The 22836-nt window shown below is 44.5% G+C and overlaps 1 protein-coding gene across 3 annotated transcripts in view; it reads right to left on the bottom strand.

Annotated features, from left to right (window-relative positions):
- Positions 1-578: 578 nt before the first annotated feature.
- LOC147904338 (UPF0014 membrane protein STAR2-like) overlaps positions 579-22836 on the bottom strand; it is a 44589-nt gene continuing 22331 nt past the window's right edge. The window contains exons 3-5 of one of the 3 annotated variants that reach the window (XM_087395297.1): positions 2755-2997; positions 1202-1519; positions 579-1090 (exon numbers count right to left, since the gene is read on the bottom strand). In XM_087395297.1, coding sequence (XP_087251423.1) covers positions 1220-1519; positions 2755-2997 — 543 coding nt within the window. In that variant the 3' untranslated portion in view covers positions 579-1090; positions 1202-1219. The remainder of the gene's footprint in view (positions 1091-1201; positions 1520-2754; positions 2998-22836) is intronic. The other 2 variants (XM_087395292.1, XM_087395301.1) reach the window with 2 other exon arrangements.

Genomic DNA, 22836 nt, shown 5'->3' with positions numbered 1-22836 from the left:
AGCTATTATGGCACACAGCAGCTCTTGACCAGAATATTAACGACGCCTTTTCCCCGACTCTTTGACACCTGGAGCCGAGCTGAAGAACAGTGTTTGGGGAGACTATTGCAAGCATCACAGCCTAGAATATGTGGGTTGCACAATGCAGTCTTGTGATGGAGAGGCAGCAGATTCGACCCATGGCAGCGAGCTATTTGGGAGGAGGGCACATAGTTCTAGACAGACCGCCAACATGTGAGAGCATTTCTGCAAGGGATGGCCTGCACATATCTTCTACATCTTCACATGTAGAGGTACCTGCTGGTTGTATAATCCCCCCCCTCCAATAACAGTTGGTGCCTACTTACGTGGTACCCTAGGCATTGAGTTGGGACACTGGGAGGCGGAGACTGTAAGACAGCCAGCCCTCTTTTCAGTGCCTCACTGATTGCTGATTTTCTGTTTGTTTCAAGCTTCTTATAGATGTCTGCAATTCTATGTGTTGCATGTAGTCCTTCATGTAAACTCAAACAATAAACAAATAAGATTCAATTATTTAACTGCATGTTCATAAGACCAGATTACACAGTTGTTACTTTACAGAAATTCCAATAAGAGACAGGGTAGTGGGTACTGGGATCCCCAGGATCATGTAATTTATGTACAGAGATGAAGGCCCACTGTCCTTGCCCATGTTTTAGATGATTACAATTTGGCATTCCTCAAGCTAATAAATATTCCTTAGCAACTTGTGAGGAGACTATAAACTCATTATGTGCAATAATACAATAAAGTCCATCTATCCATTGTTGTTCAATCAGCCATACATATTCACATAAGCTCAGATTGCAGCATTCCTATCCTGAAAAACATCCATTAGATACCAGTGCAGGCATAGTGGCCCACCAGGGTTGGTCCCTCTCTTTACATCATAGTATCCTCTCTCCTTCAGAAATGCAGTACGGATGATAGCATTCCTGCATACACTGCAATATGACCACAGATTCCATTATTCTTTCATATACCTGTCCAGCCCTTATACCTGGCCATGATAACCACCATGCAAGTTCGTGACTGCAAGTATCCTTCAAAATCCTAGAAGACCACGCCCCTTCACTGTTACAACCATAGGATACAAACTCTCAATCTTGCTACAGGCATAAAGGCAGGAGATCTTTAAATAACAAAATTAAAAACGGTAAAAATAATTGCATGAAGAAACGGACCCACGGAAAATTTATCAGCTGTCTTGAAGTTGAGCTTTAGATGTGAACAACATGTGCCAGCCTATAAAAGTCGCAATCAAACAACTTATTACAGCAGCAGCCAGGACAGCATTCATCACTTTTATCTGTATTTTAACTGCCTCAAGTGGCACCGAACCTCCCATGAGAAGACCCGTCATATTGCCAGGAAGAGAAACTAATCCCATGACTTTCATAGCATCAACCATAGGTGCCATTCCAATATTGAAGGCCCGTTGAATGTGGATTTTCACAGCACAATAAGGAGCAGCACCAAGGGCAAGCGCTGCCTCAATCTGTCGAGAGACACAGTTTCAATGTCCAAGAGCAACCATTAATGGCCGGGAATTCCATTTCCATTACTCGAGTAACATTGGGCAAAAAGTAAAGAGCGACATAGAAGTTCAACTATGAAATTATCAGCAGAAATAGCCAAGACACCCTTTAAATTTGCCACATCTCATTACTTCTGCAAGAAAAACGAAAGGACAAAAATACCAGAATTTGTAGTAAATTTGGTTGTTCACAAACATATTTCAGAGTTTCATGGTCTGCATCCACATAAAACTCTATACTGTGTAAGTAATGCCTCCATGTTTATAAAGCATAAAATAGCACCATACATCTATGTTTGTGAGTTGGCCAATTTCTCTAAAGAAGGAGAAAGATTCATGCTTTCAAAAGCTACCGGCCTTCACTCTTGATTTGATTGCTCCCACTACATGCCCACTTAACAGTATCTCTCAAAATTTCTCCTCACACAAATTTCTGGACCATAGAGCAATGTGTTAAGCTATCAGGTCCGTGGTTTATTCTAAGATCATGCTTAGTTACTGCCTGCCCTCCATACTGCCGCCTCCTCTCCCCTCCTTTCTTCTGTTTCCCGTTAACTCCGTAAGATTTTTAACCAGAGGCATGGAGTGTCCTCAGGTTGTTTCGCATTGGAAAATCTGATGCCAAAGGTGTTGGAAAAAATCTAAACATTTACTTTAGCTTAAGTCTTAGCTTCTAGTACCATGTTAGAATATACAGAGGAAAATTGAATCTTCCATGAGATGATACCTAAGGACTCTAGATCCAACTCGGGATGTGCACTATTTCAGTCACTAGTCAGGATCTTAACAAAAGTGGTTTGGAATTTTCACATTAGCTTTAGTGTGGCTATTTGCGTGCCAAAATTTGGAGTCTTTTTTCTCTACATTTTTTTAATAGACTTTTAAAAACAAGAGAGTATTTTCCCACTGCACAGTCCACAAGAAAGCCAAAGGTCAGAGAGAAAAGGCTTTGACGTCAATCTCATATCTACCATATTACCTCTTGGAATGCATAACACATATAATAATAATAAATATTTATAACATGAGAAAACACAAGCTCGTCTCTGATCAATAAAATTTTGAATGCTATATCTAACTTTTATCCACAATATACACAGTACTGTTAAGTTTCAGGGGCATTCATAAGTTGAAAGAGAGGCAATGGTGCCTGAGATATAACAGACACAGATCATACATTAAAATAGACAGCAAACCTGTCCAGTATGTTGTGAAATCTCATATTGAAGTGTCTTCAACGTTCTCCCAACCATGATCATAGCATTGCCAAGCATATGGCCTATCACAACGAGAAAACCTGGTTCTGCAGAAAATACACCCAGAAATACTAATAAGCCTGCACTTCCTAAGGTCCCAAATGCCAAAGAAGCAGTGGCTACAACTTGGCTGTATGGAAGCTGTTTTGCTTGCTCTCCTGCTGTGCTGCCAGCCAAGAGCACCTGAACAAAATGCCAAAGCGAATCATTGCATCAAATGAAAGTATTTTATTTTAGTCCCAAGAATAAGCTTGAATTTTCCTCATACAGGTAACTAGTGGCACAGACATCAAAGGATGGAAGGAACAGAACGCGCCGTCTGAAAATTTTAAAAAAGGATCCAGCCTAAGTAACACAAGAATAACCTCAGAGTTGAGAAACCCATCTTTGCTGAGCCTACAAAGCATTCAATTTGGCTGTGACAGAAGATCACATTCAGAGACAGAAGAATCTTCACAGAGTTCAGAATTGAGACTCATTAGGTTTGAAAGGGTTTATGTGTATACTTAAATTTTCTCATTAAAAACGCTTTGAGATTTAAAACGCGTATCTTTAAAGCCCTTGTTTTCAACTAATACAAATCACACTTGTGAGCTTGCGGACTGCACCTTTGCATGCCGTTTTCTTTTCTGGATAGATCCAGATCCTCTGTTGGTACCACAAAATGGAATCAGGGTAACAGCGGAAGACTGATAGAATAGCCCAGGACCTCAAACAGTGTGGTGTGGGGAGTGGAATCACAGACTTCTTAATTTAATGTGCATCAGATAGATGTGCAGACTTATCAATAGACAATGAACCAACCAGATATAGAAGACACCAAAATAATATATTTCCGTCCAAAGCTATGGGCACAATACAAAACAGATAAGATCCAGAATCCCACCAATGGTGTGGTCCTCTGATCTTACCACAAGGTACTTCTCCTATCTGCCGGCTATCTCTAGACTCGAGCCCACGTGCTCCACCTCGAGCGTATGTAGGCTCTCCGTCCTTCATCCTTGCACCCTTGCTGCCCAAGATGACAGCCAAGGTTCAGCCCTTGAGAGCTCAGTCTGCAGCACACCTTCCACTCTCCACCTCCTCCAGAATGAGGCCCAAGGAAGTATCTTCTGGCTGCTCCTGTCTGCTGCCCTTTTGCTGAGTTGCTGGATGATCAAATGAGGCCTGAGGCCTCTCCTTTTATAAGCGCTGACCTGCCCAAAATAACTGACCAGGGGAGGGGCAAATAGCCAACTCAGTCAGCCCCTCTCTGGCCAACTTGGTCTGTCAAAAACGCCCCCTTGGGGCCCTTAAAACCAGGGCTTTTTGTCCTTATTTCTATGTAGGGGTCCAGCCCCTTATGCAGGCCAACTTGGCCAGTCTGACCAGCCCTAACCAGCCAACCTTCTGGTTGGCCTGGTTGGCTGTCTCTCCTGCCCTATATAAGGGCCTTTGTGGTCCTCTTTGCAGGCACCTTTGCCCTGCCATGCTGCGCCATGTGCCAGCCCTTTTTCCCGCCACCTGTGCGCCTTTATCAGGGGCCTGTTCCCAGCTCGCACATCCACGACATGCTACGCCTCTGCCAGGCTACTGTGTGCCGCCCACATGGCAGCCCTTCTGCCTTTTTTTCTGTGAGGTGCTGACCATGTGGCAGCCCCGTCTCCACCATGAGTCTCCTGCCCACATGACAGCCAAGATGCTGTCCATGTGGCAGGCCATTCCATCTCTGGTCCACCGTCCCAATGCACTCCTCATTTGGGGGCTCACAGATGGGGAGGTGACCATTCCAACAGCCAGTCCCACTTCCACTTTCACCTGCCTCTTGCCACTCCTTTCACCTCAGCTCTGATCTTCTCGCTTGCCCAAGGGACTTTGCTCCTGCCTTGCCCGTCTACCTTCTACTCCCCTCCCATTCATCCTGGTCTTGGTCTTGCTCGCTACGCCCTTTCTTTTCTTGCCATGTGCTGGCTTTGAGGCCAATCTAAGGGCTCTTTTTCTTCTCCATGTGTCTCGGCCCTTGCAGCACTTCTAAAGCCTCGTTCTGCACTCCATTCCATCTTCATCTCTTCAGGGCTGTTCATAGCAGTTTGAGGTCTCTTTCCCAAGCTCTCCTCCTCGCAATCCCCCTGAGGACCCTTCTTTGCTAGTGAGCCCAGCTCATGGGCTGCCTAGCTGCCTTCAGGTAGTCTCCGCCTGAGTTTTGGGCTTAAGGCCTGCGGGACTTCCTCTGAGCCCCCTTTTGTCCGCCTTTCCCTTGCTCTTGTTGGTTTCCCCTCCTCCATCTTCAGTAAGCCCCCTCTACCTAGGCTGTGGCTTTTTCCGGACTGCCCATGGCCTCACAGGCCTATGGGGCTCAAGCTTCACGCTTTCAAGATGGTAGAGGGGAGAAGCATTTCTCCCAGTTATTATAGGTACCGTTGCTCGGCTTTCATTTGCTGTCAGCAAGGTGTATGAACTTGGTACACGTTGATGTGAAAAAAAAAAAAACACAAGACTATCCTCAAACAAACTCAAAATGACTCAATACTTCATCGCTGACCCCCATACAATCATATCCACTTCTTCAGAATCCAACTCTAGAGGTAAAGTCGTATTTTCAGGACTTCTTCGGGATCAGTACTGTAATATGGTAGCTCTTAAGGTAGAGCCTGTGCACCGACTTTCAGAGCGGGTATCCAGAGCACACAAGTAACAAGTCAACCTCCCACACAACCTGACTAGAACACACCCAGACTCTTTGAAAGAGGGGAGAGACTACACAGCCCGAAACAAACTGAACTTAGAACTGCACTTTTCCCCAAAAAAAATATCAGAAAGCAGTCAACCTCAAACACTACGAACCCACAGCCCAGTGCTCAATGGCCAACACGACTCCCAAGGCCACAAGCTGGCCGATACCATCATCTGAAAAACTGCAAGTTTATTCACCGTGCAAACAGCCGTACAACTGTACGTACGACAGCAGGTCCGTACAACCATTCAGTAATCCGTACAGTCTGCATTTTATGACGACCATCTTCCATACAGCTCGTAGAAGCCATCTTCAATGACCCGTACGTGCCTGTTCAGCCTGCGATCAAGGCACCGTACTACCAGTCCGTACTGATCGACGAAAACACCTCCGTACAATCTCATATTGCAGCCCGTACAAAACCTGCACTTCAGTCCGTACCACCCGTACGGTTCTTTCCAGCCCTCAACCCACGCACGTCACCCGATGCAAGGCTGGCCCTCGTTCTCAAAGCTCCCTTCTCATCACGTAGTAGCCCATATTTTCATAGGCGCTCAGCCCTTCATCTATGCACACAGCTTTTCGTACAGCCCGTCGTCCTTCACCGACTCCACCTTTTCTCCTTTTTCTACAAGCTCCCAGACTCCACGTACCATGCTCACTCATCAACCAGAAGCTTCACTCTTCTATTACGTAGCCACATGTATGAGCACGATGCCTTCTCAATCTGTCCAGCCACCTCAGCCTAATCTGCCACCTCACTAGTGACATTTCACCACTCTCAAGACATTTCCCCCAAATCACATTTAATGCACATTTTGGACCTTTAGTCACACAATTCCCACACACATTAGCATGCACATTAAAGCTTGCATGCTTCCCCATATACACATATGAAAAGCCCCTTGACATGGGCACCAAAACACATCAAATTCCCGTAACATGCAAAACCACAGTGACTTAGGAAATTAAAAAAAAAAAAAAAAACCCGTCATGACTTGACTTTACATGACCCCAAAAACATTTCACTTGACCACACACTGAATACCCTTGCTCTGGAAGTCTGATACAACCACATTACATTTCATCATCTCCCTGATAAGTCCCTGCAAAAAACTTTTAGTCTTTCAAGTTCAAAATAAAAGCGTCTTTTTACATGTGCAGCCAGTTACATTGGCTTATTCACACACAACCCGCAATTTTTTTAACACTATCATGTGTTCAGTGTCTACCCTCATGCACAATCTATGTGGAGAAAAACATATACAAATTTTATCCTATCATATTAGCCCAACCAAAAAGCTGCAAACATTCATGTTTGACAGCTTGAAGCCAACATAAGCTGTACTGCAGCAAGTATATCTTCAGTCATAGGTTCACAGATTGTATCTTCTTCCATCACAATCGGCCCACATGTCGAAACTTGCATTATTCTTATCACATACTTCTTCAACCGGTACCCATTCACTCGATTGGTGTGCAAACTTCCATCCAAATAACTCAACTGATATGATCCATTTGAATTCTTCTTAAACACACTGAAAGGACCCACCCACTTTGTCACAAATTTAGTCTTGAAAGTACTATCCAGTTTGCTGTCATATCTTAGTACCAAGTCTCCTTCTTTGATGTTCTTATCCTTGTACTTCAAATTAGCTTTCATTTGATTCTTTTCTTGAGTCTGAGCATAGTGTTCAACTGCTTTCATTCTATCAAGCTGAGCTTCCTGTAGTTCAACCAACCTTCTTTCATACTCGGTGTTAGGTTCTTCATCCATTTTCATGAGCAACTTCAGAGCTGGAATTTCTACTTCCAATGGCAACAAAGCTTCTTTTCCATATACAAGGTGAAAAGGAGAAAACTGTGTACCTTCCTTGACTGCTATTCGGTAAGCCCACAGTGCTTGTGGCACAATTTGATCCCAGCTTTTCCCATACATCTTCATGATCTTACTCATCATATTAATCAATTCTCCGTTGAAATATTCATTCTTACTGTTACATTGAGGATAATAGGGAGTAGCATATCTATGCTTAATTCTGAGCTTATCACACAAGTCAACCAGCTCACTCCTAAATCCAGGCCCTTTATCACTTACCAATTCCAGAGGCATTCCAAATCTACAACATATATCTTCATATATGAACTTGCTCACTTGTTTAGCATTGACTGAAGCAACTGCCCGTGCTTCTGCCCATCTCGAAAGATACTCTACCGCAGTGAGAATGTAACACTTACCTCCTGAAGTCATGGGAAGTGGACCGATTGCATCAATTCCCCACTTCTCGAATATGTTGTATGCTATGATGAGATTTCTCAGCTCTGGATGTAATACTCTTCTTCCCATCTGTTGGCATTGTAAACAGGATCTGCACCAATGCTTTATATCTCTCTGTAGAGAGGGCCAGATATACCCTTCCATTAGTATCTTTCTTAGCATTGTCTTGAATGCGAAATGTCCGCCACAAATCCCCTCATGATTTGCCTCAAGCACATGCATGATCTCAGCTTGCCAAGGGATTCTTCTCAAGACTAAATCTGCACCCTTCATATACAAAACATCGTCAATAAGACAATAAGGCTCACAAGTTTTAACAAATCTATACCTCTTTTCTTTCGGAACCTCTTCTGGCACTTTTCCTGTGAGCAAGAAAGCCTCCACATTCGAAAGATACTCTCTCCCTCTGTACAAAGGTTCTTGAACTTTTACTACACACACCTGAACATTTTCCTCTCTACTAGCAGCATCATGTGCCTCATGATTCAAGTTTCTGTCCACATGCTGTAACAACCATGCATCAAAGTGTCTGAGTAACTTTTTAACAATACTAACCCAATTCTTTAAATGTTCATGCTTTATCTTCCATACCCCCAGAATCTGTTTTACAACCACCATTGAATCACCTTTTATGATCAGTCTTTTTATTCCCATCTTCAAACATGATTGCAAACCTCAGCTAAAGCAGCATATTCAGCTTCATTATTACTGCTTACCTTCAAGGGAAAACCTGATTTCCGAATTACCTTACCATCAAGATCATAGACAACCATTCCACCGGTTGCTTTGTCAATACTCTTCCTGTAAGAACCATCAAAGAACAAGGTATAGCTGTTTTCTAAACTTTTTTCCTGCACTCTTTCAGTGTGATCTTCCACTTCCTTGACTAAAATAGGAGTATCTTTGTAAGTAAGCAAATCTGCCAGGGTTGCTCTGGTTGAGTTCTCTACCAAGAAAGTAAAAGTATATTCCTGCAATTCTGTTACCCATCTCACCATACTTCGTAAAAAATTAATACCATTCACAAGTTGTGGCAACAGAGTACAACTGGTAAGTACCACAAAAGAATGAGGCAGTAAATAATTCCGAAATCTTCTACATGCAAATACAAAGCTGGCTAATACCAATTCAGCAGCTGAATACTTCTTCTCTGCTTCACTTTTTACCCTGCTAGCAAAAAACACAGGCCTCATATACCTTGATTGCTCCCCCTGCTGCAATAAAATGGCTCCCAATGCATCCGGCCCCACTGAAGGATTGACATAGAAAGTCTTATCGAAATCAGGAGCTTTAACACTTGACAATCTCTTTGACTGCTTCAAAAACCTCTCCACATTCACTTGTCCATTGCAAAGGCACGTTCTTCACTGCTTGTTGTAATGGATACAAAACTTGAGAAAGCATAGAAATGAATTTGGAAAGATACTTCACCTTTTGCAAGAAAGTATGCAACTGCCTTGTTTCTGTTGGAGGTGCTAGAGTAACCAGTGCTTTGATCTTCTCAGGGTCTGGCTCTATTCCATTTTCAGAAACAACATGACCCAATACTTTAATATTTGACCGTGCCAGCTTACATTTTTTGGGATTAAGCTGTCCTCCACTATCATCAATTCTCCCAAGTACTTGATCCAGTTTGGAACAATGATCCTTCCGATCACTAAAAATACAAATATCATCAATAAAAGCCTTGCAAAATTTATCAAGAAAAGGGGCAAGTACCTCATTTGTGTTCTCCTGATAATGCGAGGGAGCATTCTTCAAACCAAAAGGCATCTTCTTATAAGAAAAGCAGCCCCAGGGAGTAATAAAAGTTGTCTTTGTCTGGTCTTCAGGAGCAATTGCAATCTGAAAATAGCCCGAATACCCATCACATAAACTATACATCTCATGACCGGCTATCTTATCCAGTATGTCATCCACATGTGGGAGAGGATAGTGATTACTCTTCGTCATAGCATTCAACGGTTTGTAATTAACAAATACTCTCCATCGTCCATCTTTCTTGGGTACGATAACCACCGGGCTGGCCCAGTCAGAGTGTACAATGGGAAAAATTATATCAGCCTTAAGCAACTTGACCACCTCCTCTCGAAGTACTCTCACTTGCTCAGGACTCAATCTTTTCATTTTCTGAAATACCGGCCTTGCATCTTCTTTTAATTCAATCTTCAAAGGCTTCCCTTTAAACCCTCTAATCTCTTCATACGATGTGATAAATAAATGGGGATACCTGCGCAACATGGCTGAATACTCTTCCTTTTCTTTCAGAGTAAGATCTGGATTAATCATTTGCTGTACTAATTCCTGTGTTGGGACAGGTGCCTCTTTAGATTGCAAAAACTCCTCCATTGTTTCAAATCTGTCCTCTTCTAACTGATGTACAGTTTCAGCCTGCTCACTTGTATCCAGAAAGTTCACTCCCTCAATAAAAGCAACCTGGGCTTCATCACTGTCAGAAGTAATACTACTTTCTTCTTCACTCGTGGTCTCACTCTGCTTTTCTTCTTCTTCGATTGGGCTTGATATCTCAGCATGACTCACCATATCAAAACTGAACTTTTTACCATTAGATGTATATATTGAGATTATTCCCTTCCCCCAATTTTGAATAGCTCCCACTTTCCTCAACCAAGGTCTGCCTAAAATGAGAGGGTAAGCGCCCATACCTGCCGGCATAACATGACAATCTATTCTGCAATGCACATTGAAGACTTCCACATCCAAATCCATCACTACCCCCAAACTCTTCACTCTAGCGTGGTTGGCCATTCTTATTCGGAAGTGAGAAGGATCAGTAACCTCCAAACCCAACCTCTCAACACAAGATTGAGTCATCACACATATCTGGGCACCTCCATCAATGTATGCCTCTCCAAGCTCATATCCTTTATGCCATGCCTCCACCGAAGGGCAAATATCAGGAAGCTCCGAAATAGACATAATATTTTTTGCTGCTTTATGCACAACTCTCTTCTTACCTGGATTTACAGCTTTCCTCCATTCTCTCTTCAGCCTTGGACAAAGCCCAACCATCTGTGCAAAAGTAATATCCACCTTTCTATTAGACAGATCAGCAATCAAGTCATATTCAGCCTGCTCCTTCCCCAAGGGATAATCAGCTGTTTTGTATTTCTGTCTGGGCTTCCTCACCCTTTTCCTCTGGTAAGTAACAGCATCTTCAACCTACTTACTCCTTTTAACACTTGGCTCTCCTTCTTCATCCCTGTCCCTCTTCCCAAGAGGCAAAACATCCAAATCACTCTCTTCCAATCCAAGCACGCTGACAAACTGGCCTTTCCCCTTATCTTCAAAGGGAACCTTCTTTACTCCATTACTACTTGAAAGTCCAGGCTCTTTTATCTCCACTCCATGATCAGTTGACCTATCATTTAAATTTGAAGGAAGTGGGTACACATCACCGCCAACTCTGGGAGGCTTATCACATTGAGTACTATAATGTCCCCAATCTAGACAATTGAAGCATTGCACGTACGGAGCGTACACTCCTCGTCCTCTCCCGCCTTGCAAAGGTGCTTGAACACTTGAATTGGATGCATTACCTGCTCCTCTACCACCTGGAGTCCGACCTCGTCCTCTTCCTGCCATAAGGTTTAAGCTGAGATTCTTCATTAATTCAGCCATTTCATGAATTTCATCCTTCATTGATCCCTCTTTCTTTTCTTCTGGCCTCACTGGCTCAATTACATTCTGCACAGGCATCTCTGTAACAGAAGGAACAACGGGCACGCCATACTCCAACTGAATCATCCTTCTTTGCTTCCTCTCTTTCTCCTTAGCCACTCTCAGGGCTTCCTCAAAAGTTGGCAGGTCCTTCACCTCAACCTTCACCCGTATCTCAGGCTTTAATCCTGCAATAAATCTATCCTTCTTTATGACACGAGGTGGTGCTTCTGGCAAAAGAATTGCCTGCCATTTATTCCACATGATCATAAATCTACTCACATAATCATCCACAGTTTGGTCTTTCCTTTGATACAAAGCACATAACTCCCTCCATACTCCATTTGCATCCCTGGTACATGCAAACCGTGTTAAAAAACCTCTTCTTACCTCTCCATAAGTGAGATTCCTGTGTTCTCCTTGCTCATTTTGAAAACTGACCTGAAATTCCTGCAACCATGTACGAGCTTCCCCTACCAAGCAATAAGTCAAGATTTGCAACAACACTTCAGGTGCATTCCTGTCTTTAATAAGAGCAGTAAATTCCATGCTCTCAATGAACTTCTCAGGATCTTCATTGGGCAGACCATAAAATCTTGCAAAATCTTGAGCCATCTTCACTTTCTCTGAGCACTCTTTGACTTGGGTGGACTATCACTCACCAAAACAAAGACCGTCCCCAGCAGGATTGCCAACACAATGATGTGAAAAAAAAAAAAACACAAGACTATCCTCAAACAAACTCAAAATGACTCAATACTTCATCGCTGACCCCCATACAATCATATCCACTTCTTCAGAATCCAACTCTAGAGGTAGAGCCTGTGCACCGACTTTCAGAGCGGGTATCCAGAGCACACAAGTAACAAGTCAACCTCCCACACAACCTGACTAGAACACACCCAGAGTCTTTGAAAGAGGGAAGAGACTACACAGCCCGAAACAAACTGAACTTAGAACTGCACTTTTTCCCAAAAAAAATCTCAGAAAGCAGTCAACCTCAAACACTATGAACCCACAGCCCAGTGCTCAATGGCCAACACGACTCCCAAGGCCACAAGCTATTCCAAAAGAAGAACTGGCCGATACCATCATCTGAAAAACTGCAAGTTTATTCACCGTGCAAACAGCTGTACAACTGTACGTACGACAGCAGGTCCGTACAACCATTCAGTAATCCGTACAGTCTACATTTTATGACGACCATCTTCCGTACAGCTCGTAGAAGCCACCTTCAATGACCCGTACGTGCCTGTTCAGCCTGCGATCAAGGCACCGTACTACCAGTCCGTACTGATCGACGAAAACACCTCCGTACAATCTCGTACTGCAGCCTGTACAAAACCTGCACTTCAGTCCGTACCACATGTACGGTTCTTTCCAGCCTTCAACCCACGCACGTCACCCGATGCAAGGCTGGCCCTCGTTCTCAAAGCTCCCTTCTCATCACGTAGTAGCCCATATTTTCATAGGCACTCAGCCCTTCATCTATGCACACAGCTTTTCGTACAGCCCGTCGTCCTTCACCGACTCCTCCTTTTCTCCTTTTTCTGCAAGCTCCCAGACTCCACGCACCATGCTCACTCATCAACCAGAAGCTTCCCTCTTCTATTACGTAGCCACATGTATAAGCACGATGCCTTCTCAATCTGTCCAGCCACCTCAGCCTAGAACCGATACCATTGCCTTGACTCCTCTGAGGACATTTCCTCAGTGAAACTTATGTCCACAGTGATTGCACATGCATTCCTCCTTCAAGGCCTTTCTCTCTACATTAAACTCCTTCTATGAGAATGGGGATGGAGAAAAGTTCCACTTACCTTTCGGTGGGGAAGAAGAGAAAGGAGGATGGATGAGAAAGAAGAGAAGGGAGGGTGGTTGGGAAAGAAGAAAGAGAGAAGGAGCTGCTATGGCGTCGCCTCCTTTGCCATCTTCGACTCCATTGATGTCCACACCTACAACACACCTTCTACAACACATCACCTCTCACACTAAGCCACACCTTCGGAACACCTTCGTCATTGCTCTCCATGCCTTCAAAAATCAGCAGCAACTTTCGGCTGCCGCTCACGCTCTTCTGGGTTAGACTTTGCACGATCTTGTACTCTGATGTTACATGGGTGGTCACTACACCATTGTAAGACCAAGACACGGGCAATGGTTTCATCCATGTGTGATGTAGTAAGAGTGGGTGAGACATGCACAACGACAATATTGAAGACATGGAGGTAGGAGAATGCCAAGCTAACTAGGAATGGAATGGAAATATGGAAAGCATAATGAAAAGGCAAAATGGAAAGCAAATGAAGAACAAGTGCTAGGCAATGATGACCAAAATACTCACATGATATAAAGCTTGATGTTGACTGATGTGAAAAGACTCAAGACAAGTACAACACTATATAGTGTGACACTAGACTCTAGAAAGCCATAGTGTATATGGGATAACTCCCAATATGACACGTGGCATGTCTAGGACTCACTAGACTATAAAACACCCCCTAGACACCTAGTACACTCATTTTTTGCTCACTTTGGCTTCATATTCCAACACCCTCCCATGAAGGCAAGGTGAGAGACTACTGGAATGGAACCAAGAATAGAACATGACAATGACGGTCATCAAAACTGTGCATGCCGGTCTAGAACTAGACATGGTTCCCACACAATCTCAGAGGCAAGTGAGCATGGCTCAGAGGCTAGTGAGCATAACATAGAAATCTCATCTAGCATGGCTCAGAGACTCATCATGCATGGATGCATGACCAACTCAGAGGTGTAGGAGATCAATGCACCAACATCCTCGAACTTCTCAAGCCAGGCCTGATAAACAAATAGACCTATCAACGCCAATACATATGGCTCCCATAGTACATCCCCCCTTGGCTTCATAACAGGACATGTTAGGAAGCCACACACCAAAAAAAAAAGAAAAACCAATACATCTTTTTAGGAGGACTATCCAAGGCAGAGGACCTTTAGACTCAATGAAAACCAAACACTCAATACATATCATTTTAGGGGGACTACCCAAGGCAGAGGACCCCAAAATACATCACGCTGTAGGAATAATAAAAATAGATCTCTGAGTAAGAGATGTCCTCCAAGTAGCTAATGCACATGTGTGCACATCCTTGCAAGTAGATGATGATGTCAATGAAGCACTAGGCATGGATGCCCCAAAATATGTGTCGGTGAAGTCCATGGAGTAGCTACATGGAGCACTCACATGGTGACTGTCAAAATGGCTAAGGGAGAGTCACCAATGTCGGAAGTGTCACGAGCACTCAAAGAGTCGGTCAAAAGTGAAGCTTGGGCACCAAGGACAATCGGGGCGGTAATCGGAGAGGTCGGGAAGGTTTTGGAGCTCACATCAAGCTTGGAGCGGCTTCATTTGTTGTTGACACGATGTGGAGCAAGTGACGGACAAAGAAGAGGGAGATAGCGTGGACAGCAAGTGCAGCGTGGGCAGCAGATCCAAGGCTGATGGTGATGGCAGGAGCGTGAGTAGCAGTCCCGAGGTAGATGTAGGCTAGTACGGACAGATGTACGGCAGGACAGCCCATACGTACGGCAGATTGTACGACCAATCGTAGGACAGATCGTACGAGCAGATTGTTGGCAGTACGGGCAGATGCAACGGCTGGTGCGGTTGCAGTATGTATGGTCAGTACGGCGGGATGACTAGCTGTTGTACGACATACGGTGCTGCAGTAGTTGTGACAGTACGGCACATGAGTATGGACAGCAGATGTACCTCCATAAAGTCAACAAAATCTGCTAAGGGAGTGAAAGCATTACACTACATATTCTGACTCTAGGAAGCCATCCTGGTGTGTGCACAACCTAAGGACGAGTAGCCATTACATCAACAAGTACCGAGCTCTTTGCCCTAGTGGATACTGTGGGCCTCGCCTCTAAGGGGAAAGCGGAGAAGCTTGGCCTGATGAAGGATGCTCCAAGCTACCTCTTCTACTGAATCCTTGCCGTCTTGCACTTTTTTTTTCGCAAAGAAAAGAACTTTCTATTTATGCTTGAAAAAATCATCCATAAATCAGCAATCCGTGTGGCACTAATCGTGGAAGACACCAAAAGGAGAAAAAACTTGCTGTCAACCAGCCTGTTTTTAGAGAACCCAATCATTATGTAGGGAATCTCTAAAACAAGGGCCAATAACTAAGGTGGGGGGCTATACATCCAGCACATCCCTCAATCTATGGATACATAGAAGACACCTCCAGACCAATCCTTATAGAAACCCTCCTGCTCATACGGCACACAGGTGGTTGATAATGTCCTGCCAAATGGAAACAAGGGTGGCTGGCAAGGGGACCAGGTGGCCTTCCATCACCAAGCTGCAAAACGGGTGACCCAGATGTTCCAAGCAATGATGCTGGACACCGTCTCCCAAATACTATCCTCTGGGAAAAAAACAGGACATTGTCGGGAAGGGGGAGTTGCCTCCTGTACCTCAATTTGGAAGACTCTCTATCCCTAGATTCTATTGTCAAAGTGCAGTGGAATATATGAACAAATAGAGAGCAGATCTATGAATAGAGAGGGACAGTGAACCGCGATTAGAGAGAGAATAGACAGCACAAGAGAATACAGGAAAAACCCTGCATATACCTGTTAAGAAAACGTCTATGAATCATCACAACCTGCACCTCTGGTGGACTGGTAACTGAGGCTGTCCAGGGACACCAAACAGCAAGTTGGAATTGTGCCTACAGTGTGTAGAATACAAGAGGGATAATTGTGCTATATGTAGGGGGAATCTAGCAGTGAACTAACCGATTAGGTGGCCGACTGACCCAACCAAATCTGGTCAGGTCGGCCGACCCGACCTTGGTCAGGGTCCCAAACTGGCCTCAAACTAGCCTCAAACTGGCCTTTGATTAGCCTGGGTATTGGTCCAAATTACAGCCTTTACTAGGCCTTGAACGAGCGTATACCAAGCCCACTGACTGAGCTTCTAACCCAGGCAATGTGCCTATCACATGCACCCCTGCACGTGGGTGCAAGGTGACACCTGACTACATCAACAAGGATTCCTAAAATAGGTGATTTTGTCGTATGCTATGACCCCTTTGTGAGCCCTAGTCCAGGGACAAGGCACGAGCTACGTAGGTCGATCTCTCAAGCCTTACGGCATAGTGTTTCCATCTTAGGGTTTAGGTCATAGCCTAGGGTAGGACCTCCAAAGGGGCCCCCAATGGAAGTGGGAAGGAGCAGCCCTAGAAGGGCCCCTAATGGCAGCTCCAAGAAAGGGAAAAGGTGCCTTTTTATAGGCTTCCTTTGCCCCTCCAAGTCGGCCCATTGGGCTGCTAAATGGAGCCCCAACCAGCCAACTAGCTGGCCGGCCAATTAGGGCTGGCTGGGTCGGCTGTTTCAGCCCCTATTTAAGGGGCCCCTTTCCCCTCATTTCAGGCATTCAATTCTCAGCCTCCTCAGCCTGCGTCAGCCCCTTGTGCAGCTCCTCTCCTCCAAAAGGCCTCCAGACAGCAGCCCCAACCCGCCGTACAGATCAGGACAAAGGAGAGGGTGGAATCACAGCACAACAGTCCGGAGTTCAAGCCAACACAAAGCAGGGAAGTTTGAGTTCTGTTTCAGCAGCTTTTCCCTTTCAGTTTTATAGCTCTTTCTTAGCTCACCTTTCAGCTCTCATCTCTCAGATTTCACTCAGTTCATTTCTCAGCTCTCTCAGCTCTTTCTGTTCAGTTATACTGCATGCCCATGGACAGCACAAGCCTCTTCGATAGCCTTGCATAGTGGTCTACATTGTCAGTGTGGGCAGCCTTGGGGCCTTGGTTGTGGCTGTTTCTCAGGCATCCGTGCTTAGCTCTCCGTGTTCAAGGTGTCATCCTTAGAGTCGCATCTCCGTGCACTCTTCAGGAGTGTCTTCTGTATTTACAAGTTCTCCAAGTATAAAGCAAATTCCCCTGTATATTGGAGGAGAGGGCCCTCAATGGATACAGGGACCCAATCATTTGTCGTCTGCATTTTTCTAAACCTAAACTCTCTCTATCTTCCTCTTTGTGGTGCATACGCATATGTCTTGCAATAAGGTTAAAGGTGGTCTCGCTGCAATTACACGATCATTAACCGTTGCATGTTACATTGGTATCAAAGCTTTGGTTTGTAATCCAGCTTGACTACCGCAAGTGCATGGTTGTGTTGAGGTCCGGAAAGGCCACACATACCAGCATCATGGGGCAACAGAGGAGAGAAGAGGAATAGGAGCTTGACTTCCAAGAAGACAAAGATAGTTAGAAGAGTACGCTTCCGTTAAAAACTCAAGAAATGTTGGAGAAGCTTATGGAAGAAAATCGACGACTCCTGTCCCAGCTAGAAGAAAAAAGAAGACAGTTGGAGGATTACTTCCCTAGCAACCCACTCACTATTTTGTTTTGAGAGCCGGCTTTGCTGTGCCACCCTAAAACTTATCTTGATCATAAAAAAAGAGAGAGAAGGAAAGCACCTCCCATCTCCGACATATCTACATCCACAGTGCTCATCGTCAAATGCAACCAAACAATCGAAATAGTGAAGGAAGATAAAGCCACGTCGTATGCAACAGACTATCATGCATATCCTTATATAGGACACTGGAGGAGCTCAAAAGAAAAAAAGGAAACAAAGGGAGCAAGACCGAAAGAAGGCAAGGGAATCTCGGATTTCAAAAAGCTGCTCGTATGGATGCGTGAGGAGTGCAACCATGAGCAGGCACTTAGACATGACGAGATGGCCCAAGCCAAGAAGCAGCACAAACTCAACCGAGAAGCCATGTTACTCCAGCACAAATAGATGTTGGCCACTATGCAGGCTAGCATGAGCACAACTCTTCCCGCATCGTCACCAGCTTCAACATCAGCCAAGGTTACTCCACTTACCTGGTCCACACGAACTTCACGAAATATGACGACGAGTGCGACCACTCAGCTATTTTACAATTTGTTCACTAGTTTGTTGTTCACTTGCCATTAGCACGTCTCCATCTAACTCTTGCTAGAGAAGCCTCCCCTGACTCCACTCTGTAATGCCTAGAGCAGATGGATTCAAGGGCTTAGTGCAAATATTGCATCCTTAGGGGCACCCTGTCTTGGAGAACCATCCATACCAATGCAAGGGAGCTGAGGCTCTGTGAAGTCTATCCCTCCAAGACTCAAGTTAGAGGAGTCTATCTATAGCATCCGCTGCTTGCCCCTCTCCATCTAGAGAGGGCTCTCGCGTGTGCCTTTGTCTCCATGGAAAGACAACTCTAAGCTCCAAAAGAATTGGTCACTGCCCCACTGCACCCCCAAGTCTACTGCCCTAGCATGAGGCTCCCCTGATCCTGAACCTCTGTATTCCATACAAGGGGCTCCTACTCAAACTCCTCTCGAATTTGAGTACTGGCCCGAATGAGTCCTCCTGACAAAGGTTGCTACACTCTATCTAGACTCCTTATCAAGGGTGAGCCCTTCCTTGTGAGGCGGACCTCTGACAAATCAACTGATGAAACTATTGCCATTGGCTAACCTATGTGGGGGGTGTTCCTAATAATCCCTCATTCAAGCAAGAGCTACCAGGGCTCTGAGCCTGAGGTGAGTCCAATACTACTAGCTTGCCCAAAAGGGCTCTATTCTACATCTCTGGGTCTATGATGCCAAGTCAACCCTCTGCCTGGGGCAAGATTACCATCTGCGAGGTGACCCTAGCTCTATTCTTCTTCATGCCATCTGATCATACCCACAAGAAGTCGCACACCAAGTGCCTGCATCCTCTATGAAAACACCAACACATGGCTATATACCAGCCCATCACCAATAGGATCTCGTTGGCCACAAAGCCCCATCCAACTAGGAAGAGTTGGGCCAAGCTCCAATTTAAGAGCTTGTGCCACACGGTCTCTAGCATAGGGGCGATCTGCTACTCCACTAAAGCAGCCAGCAACAAATATGGATCCATGCGAGAAACAGTCCATTGATAGTCCTGAGAAGGGACGAGTTGGAATGCAATGCAAATTCGATCTAATATATGATACAGATTGTCTCACTTTATAGGATCCACTTCAATGCTGTTGGAAAAGTGAAGGATGAAGTATGTATTTAGCTCATTGAGGAAGGATCCGGGCGGCAGGTCGGGTCAGATCTCGGGTGTAACGACCCAAAAAACTTAGGAAACTTCTTCACGTCGATTCAAGCTCACAATCACAGGCGATGGCATCCAGATTATCCTCCCAGCCTATCTCATGAATTGCATGCACATAAGATACGTAATTCATTTTCTTCATGCCTATCCACAAGTCCACAAATCCCTAGATGGTTCCCTCCTACCACATGTCATCATTTTAGACCTTAGCTTGGTACACCATTTACCCCTCTCTTGGGGCACAATTAAAACATTTGCCCCTTGGCATTCTTACATATTTAGGTGCACCTAGGCCTGAGCACTCAGAACTACCTAGTCGATGCCAATACACCCTCACCTAGGACCTTGGCAGTTACTTCCCTTGACCATTTAATTTACGCACATAAAATATTACAAAAGTCGGTCCTCTAAGGGAAAATGCCCACCGATCTTTCCGAGGTCATGCTATCTTGGCTAGAGCATAACATTCCTTCCCTCTTCAAGCATCAGTGTCCTCGATGATGAAATTTGGGAACACTCTCCGTAACTGGTATACGGATTCCTAGGTAGCTTCTGATAGAGGTAGACCATGCCATGCAACCAACACCGTGGGTATCTTGTGATTGCGCACTTGCATTGTTCCTCGGTCCAGGATTCCTGTTGGTTTGCGTCTTGCATTATCCTCTATCTTCTGAAACAAAACAACACCTTCGATTAGTGAGTCACCTGTATGCAAAAATTTCTTTAAACGAGAAACATGAAACACTGGGTGCACTTTACAACCCTGTGGCAATTCTAATTTATAGGCTACCTTGCCTTTTCTTTTTAGAATTAACCATGGCCCACAATATCGAGGTGATAACTTAGCACACTCTCCTGCATTCAAAGACTTAGAGTGCGAAGGAACTCTGAGAAAAACTTTTTCTCCTTCCTTAAATTCTCTAGCGGATCGGTTTTCATCCGCATACGCCTTAGCTCTATCCATAGCTTGGCGGATGTTAGCTCTCGCAAGTGCTAGCATCTCCCGCATCTGAACCACAAAGTTCGCGGCACTAGGCACTTTCTGAGGTATTCCAACTATAGTGGATTCGCTGGCCTATAACCATAGTTCAGTTCAAACGGACTGAACCCCGTAGAGGAATGTTTTCTATCATTGTAGGCAAACTCCAACAATGGCAACCACTTGTTCCATGTATGTTGCCTCAATGACACATACGCTCTCAGCATATCTTCTAAAGTCTGGTTCACTTTCTCCGTCTGACCATCCGTCTCAGGATGATCCTCACTACTCATTCCCAACTCAATCTTTAGTGCATCAAATACCGCAGTCCAAAACTGACTGGTAAAACGAGTATCTCTGTCTGACACTATGGACCTGGGTAATCCATGTAGATGAAAAATATGATAAATAAACAAATCCGCCACTTGCGGGGCACTAACAGACTCTCTAGTTGGAATGAAGTGAGCCATCTTGGTAAGACGATCAACCACCACAAGTATGGCATCATAACCACCTTGTGTCATAGGCAGATCCACAATAAAGTGCATGGAAATGCTCTCCCATCTGCCTGATGGTATCTCCAATGGCTGCAAAAAGCCAGGTGGCTTCAACCGCTCTGCTTTGCTTACCTGACACGCAAAACACCGTGTCACATATTCATGAATATGATTTTTCATTCTTGGCTAAAAGAAATCTCGCTTCACGAGATCATATGTCTTCTCGACACCTGGATGTCCCGCACATGGGCTATCATGGCACTAGCGAATAACCCTCTGCCGGAGGTCATTCTGGTTAGGTACAACTACCTTGCCATTTCTCTTTAGCATACCATCTTCCACTGTATATCTTGCATATACTTGGCCTTTTCTAGATGCCAGGTCATCTGTTTTCGTTTTCCCGAGAACAATCACACTAGCCTTAGGCCAAAGGCTCTGGACAAACTTGTCCCTTTTCTGAGCTTCCTTTATCTCAGTCATCAGAGCACTCTCTAATACTGTGAAACTCATATTATGGACTATGCGCGACAACGCATCAACCACCTTATTTTCCTTCCCTCTTCGGTACCGAATCTTCGTATCAAACTCTTGCATGAGTTCTGCCCACCTAGCTTGGCGGCCACTCAAATCGGGCTGTTTGCAAAAATACTTTAAAGTATCGTGGTCAACATCCATGTAAAATTCTGCACCATACAAATAGTGCCTCCATGCCTTTAGAGCATGCACAACAGCGTACAACTCTTTCTCATGAGTTGGCCAATTACGCTAAGAGGGAGAAAGCTTCTTGCTTTCAAAGGCGATTGGCCTTCCCTCTTGGAGAAGAACCGCTCCTACTGCAATGCCACTTGCATCGGTCTCAAGGAAAAATGGTTTCTGGGGATCAACAATTTTTAGCATTGAACCCGTGACCACTGCTTTCTTTATAGCACTGAAACTTTCCTGCTGATTCTTTCCCCAAATAAAAGGTACCTTGTCCGAGGTCAACTCAGCCAAAGGCGATACTATCTCAGAATATCCTTTGATATGTCTTCGATAGAACTGTACAAATCCTAAGAATGTTCGCAACGCAGTCACATTCAAAGGAGCTAGCCATTCCAAAATAGTGGTAACTTTCTTCGGATCCATCTCAACACCATTAGGGGTAATAACGAATCCAAGATATACCAATTTTCTTAAACATAATTCAGTTTTCTTTTTATTCGCAAACAGAATGGTTTCTCTTAAAACTGTAAACACTTCTTTTAAATGTTCATGATGCTCAGCAATACTTTTGCTGTATACCAAAATATCGTCAATAAAATGTACTACAAACTTCCCAATAAATGGGCCTAGTAAATCGTTCATAAGCATGACGAATGTAGCTGGAGCATTAGTAAGTCCAAAGGGCATTACCAAAAACTCATAATGTCCAAACTTGCTTCTAAAAGCGGTTTTATGCACATCCTCGGCTCTAATACGGATCTGATGGTAGCCACACTTAAGATCTATCTTACTGAAAATTACAGCCCCATGTAATGCATCTAGCAAATCATCGATCCGAGCCATCGGATACCGGTGCTTAACACTTATATTATTCAGTCCCCTGTAATCTATACAGAGACGGAATGTATTATCTTTCTTTTTCTTTAATATCACCGGCGAAGCAAAAGGTGAAAAACTGGGTTGAATCTGCCCCAGCTTGAGGTATTCTTCCAGTTGTCTTCGCACCTCAGCTTCTTCTGTAAAGCTTAATCTATAGGGA

This window comes from Dipteris shenzhenensis, chromosome 2 (genome assembly GCF_047967505.1).
Source record: "Dipteris shenzhenensis isolate YYH24624 ecotype China chromosome 2, Dip_SZ_1.0, whole genome shotgun sequence".
In the NCBI taxonomy this organism is placed as follows: Eukaryota; Viridiplantae; Streptophyta; class Polypodiopsida; order Gleicheniales; family Dipteridaceae; genus Dipteris; species Dipteris shenzhenensis.
The sequence above is the reverse complement of the archived record's forward strand: the minus strand, read 5'-3'. Positions and strand labels throughout refer to the sequence as shown.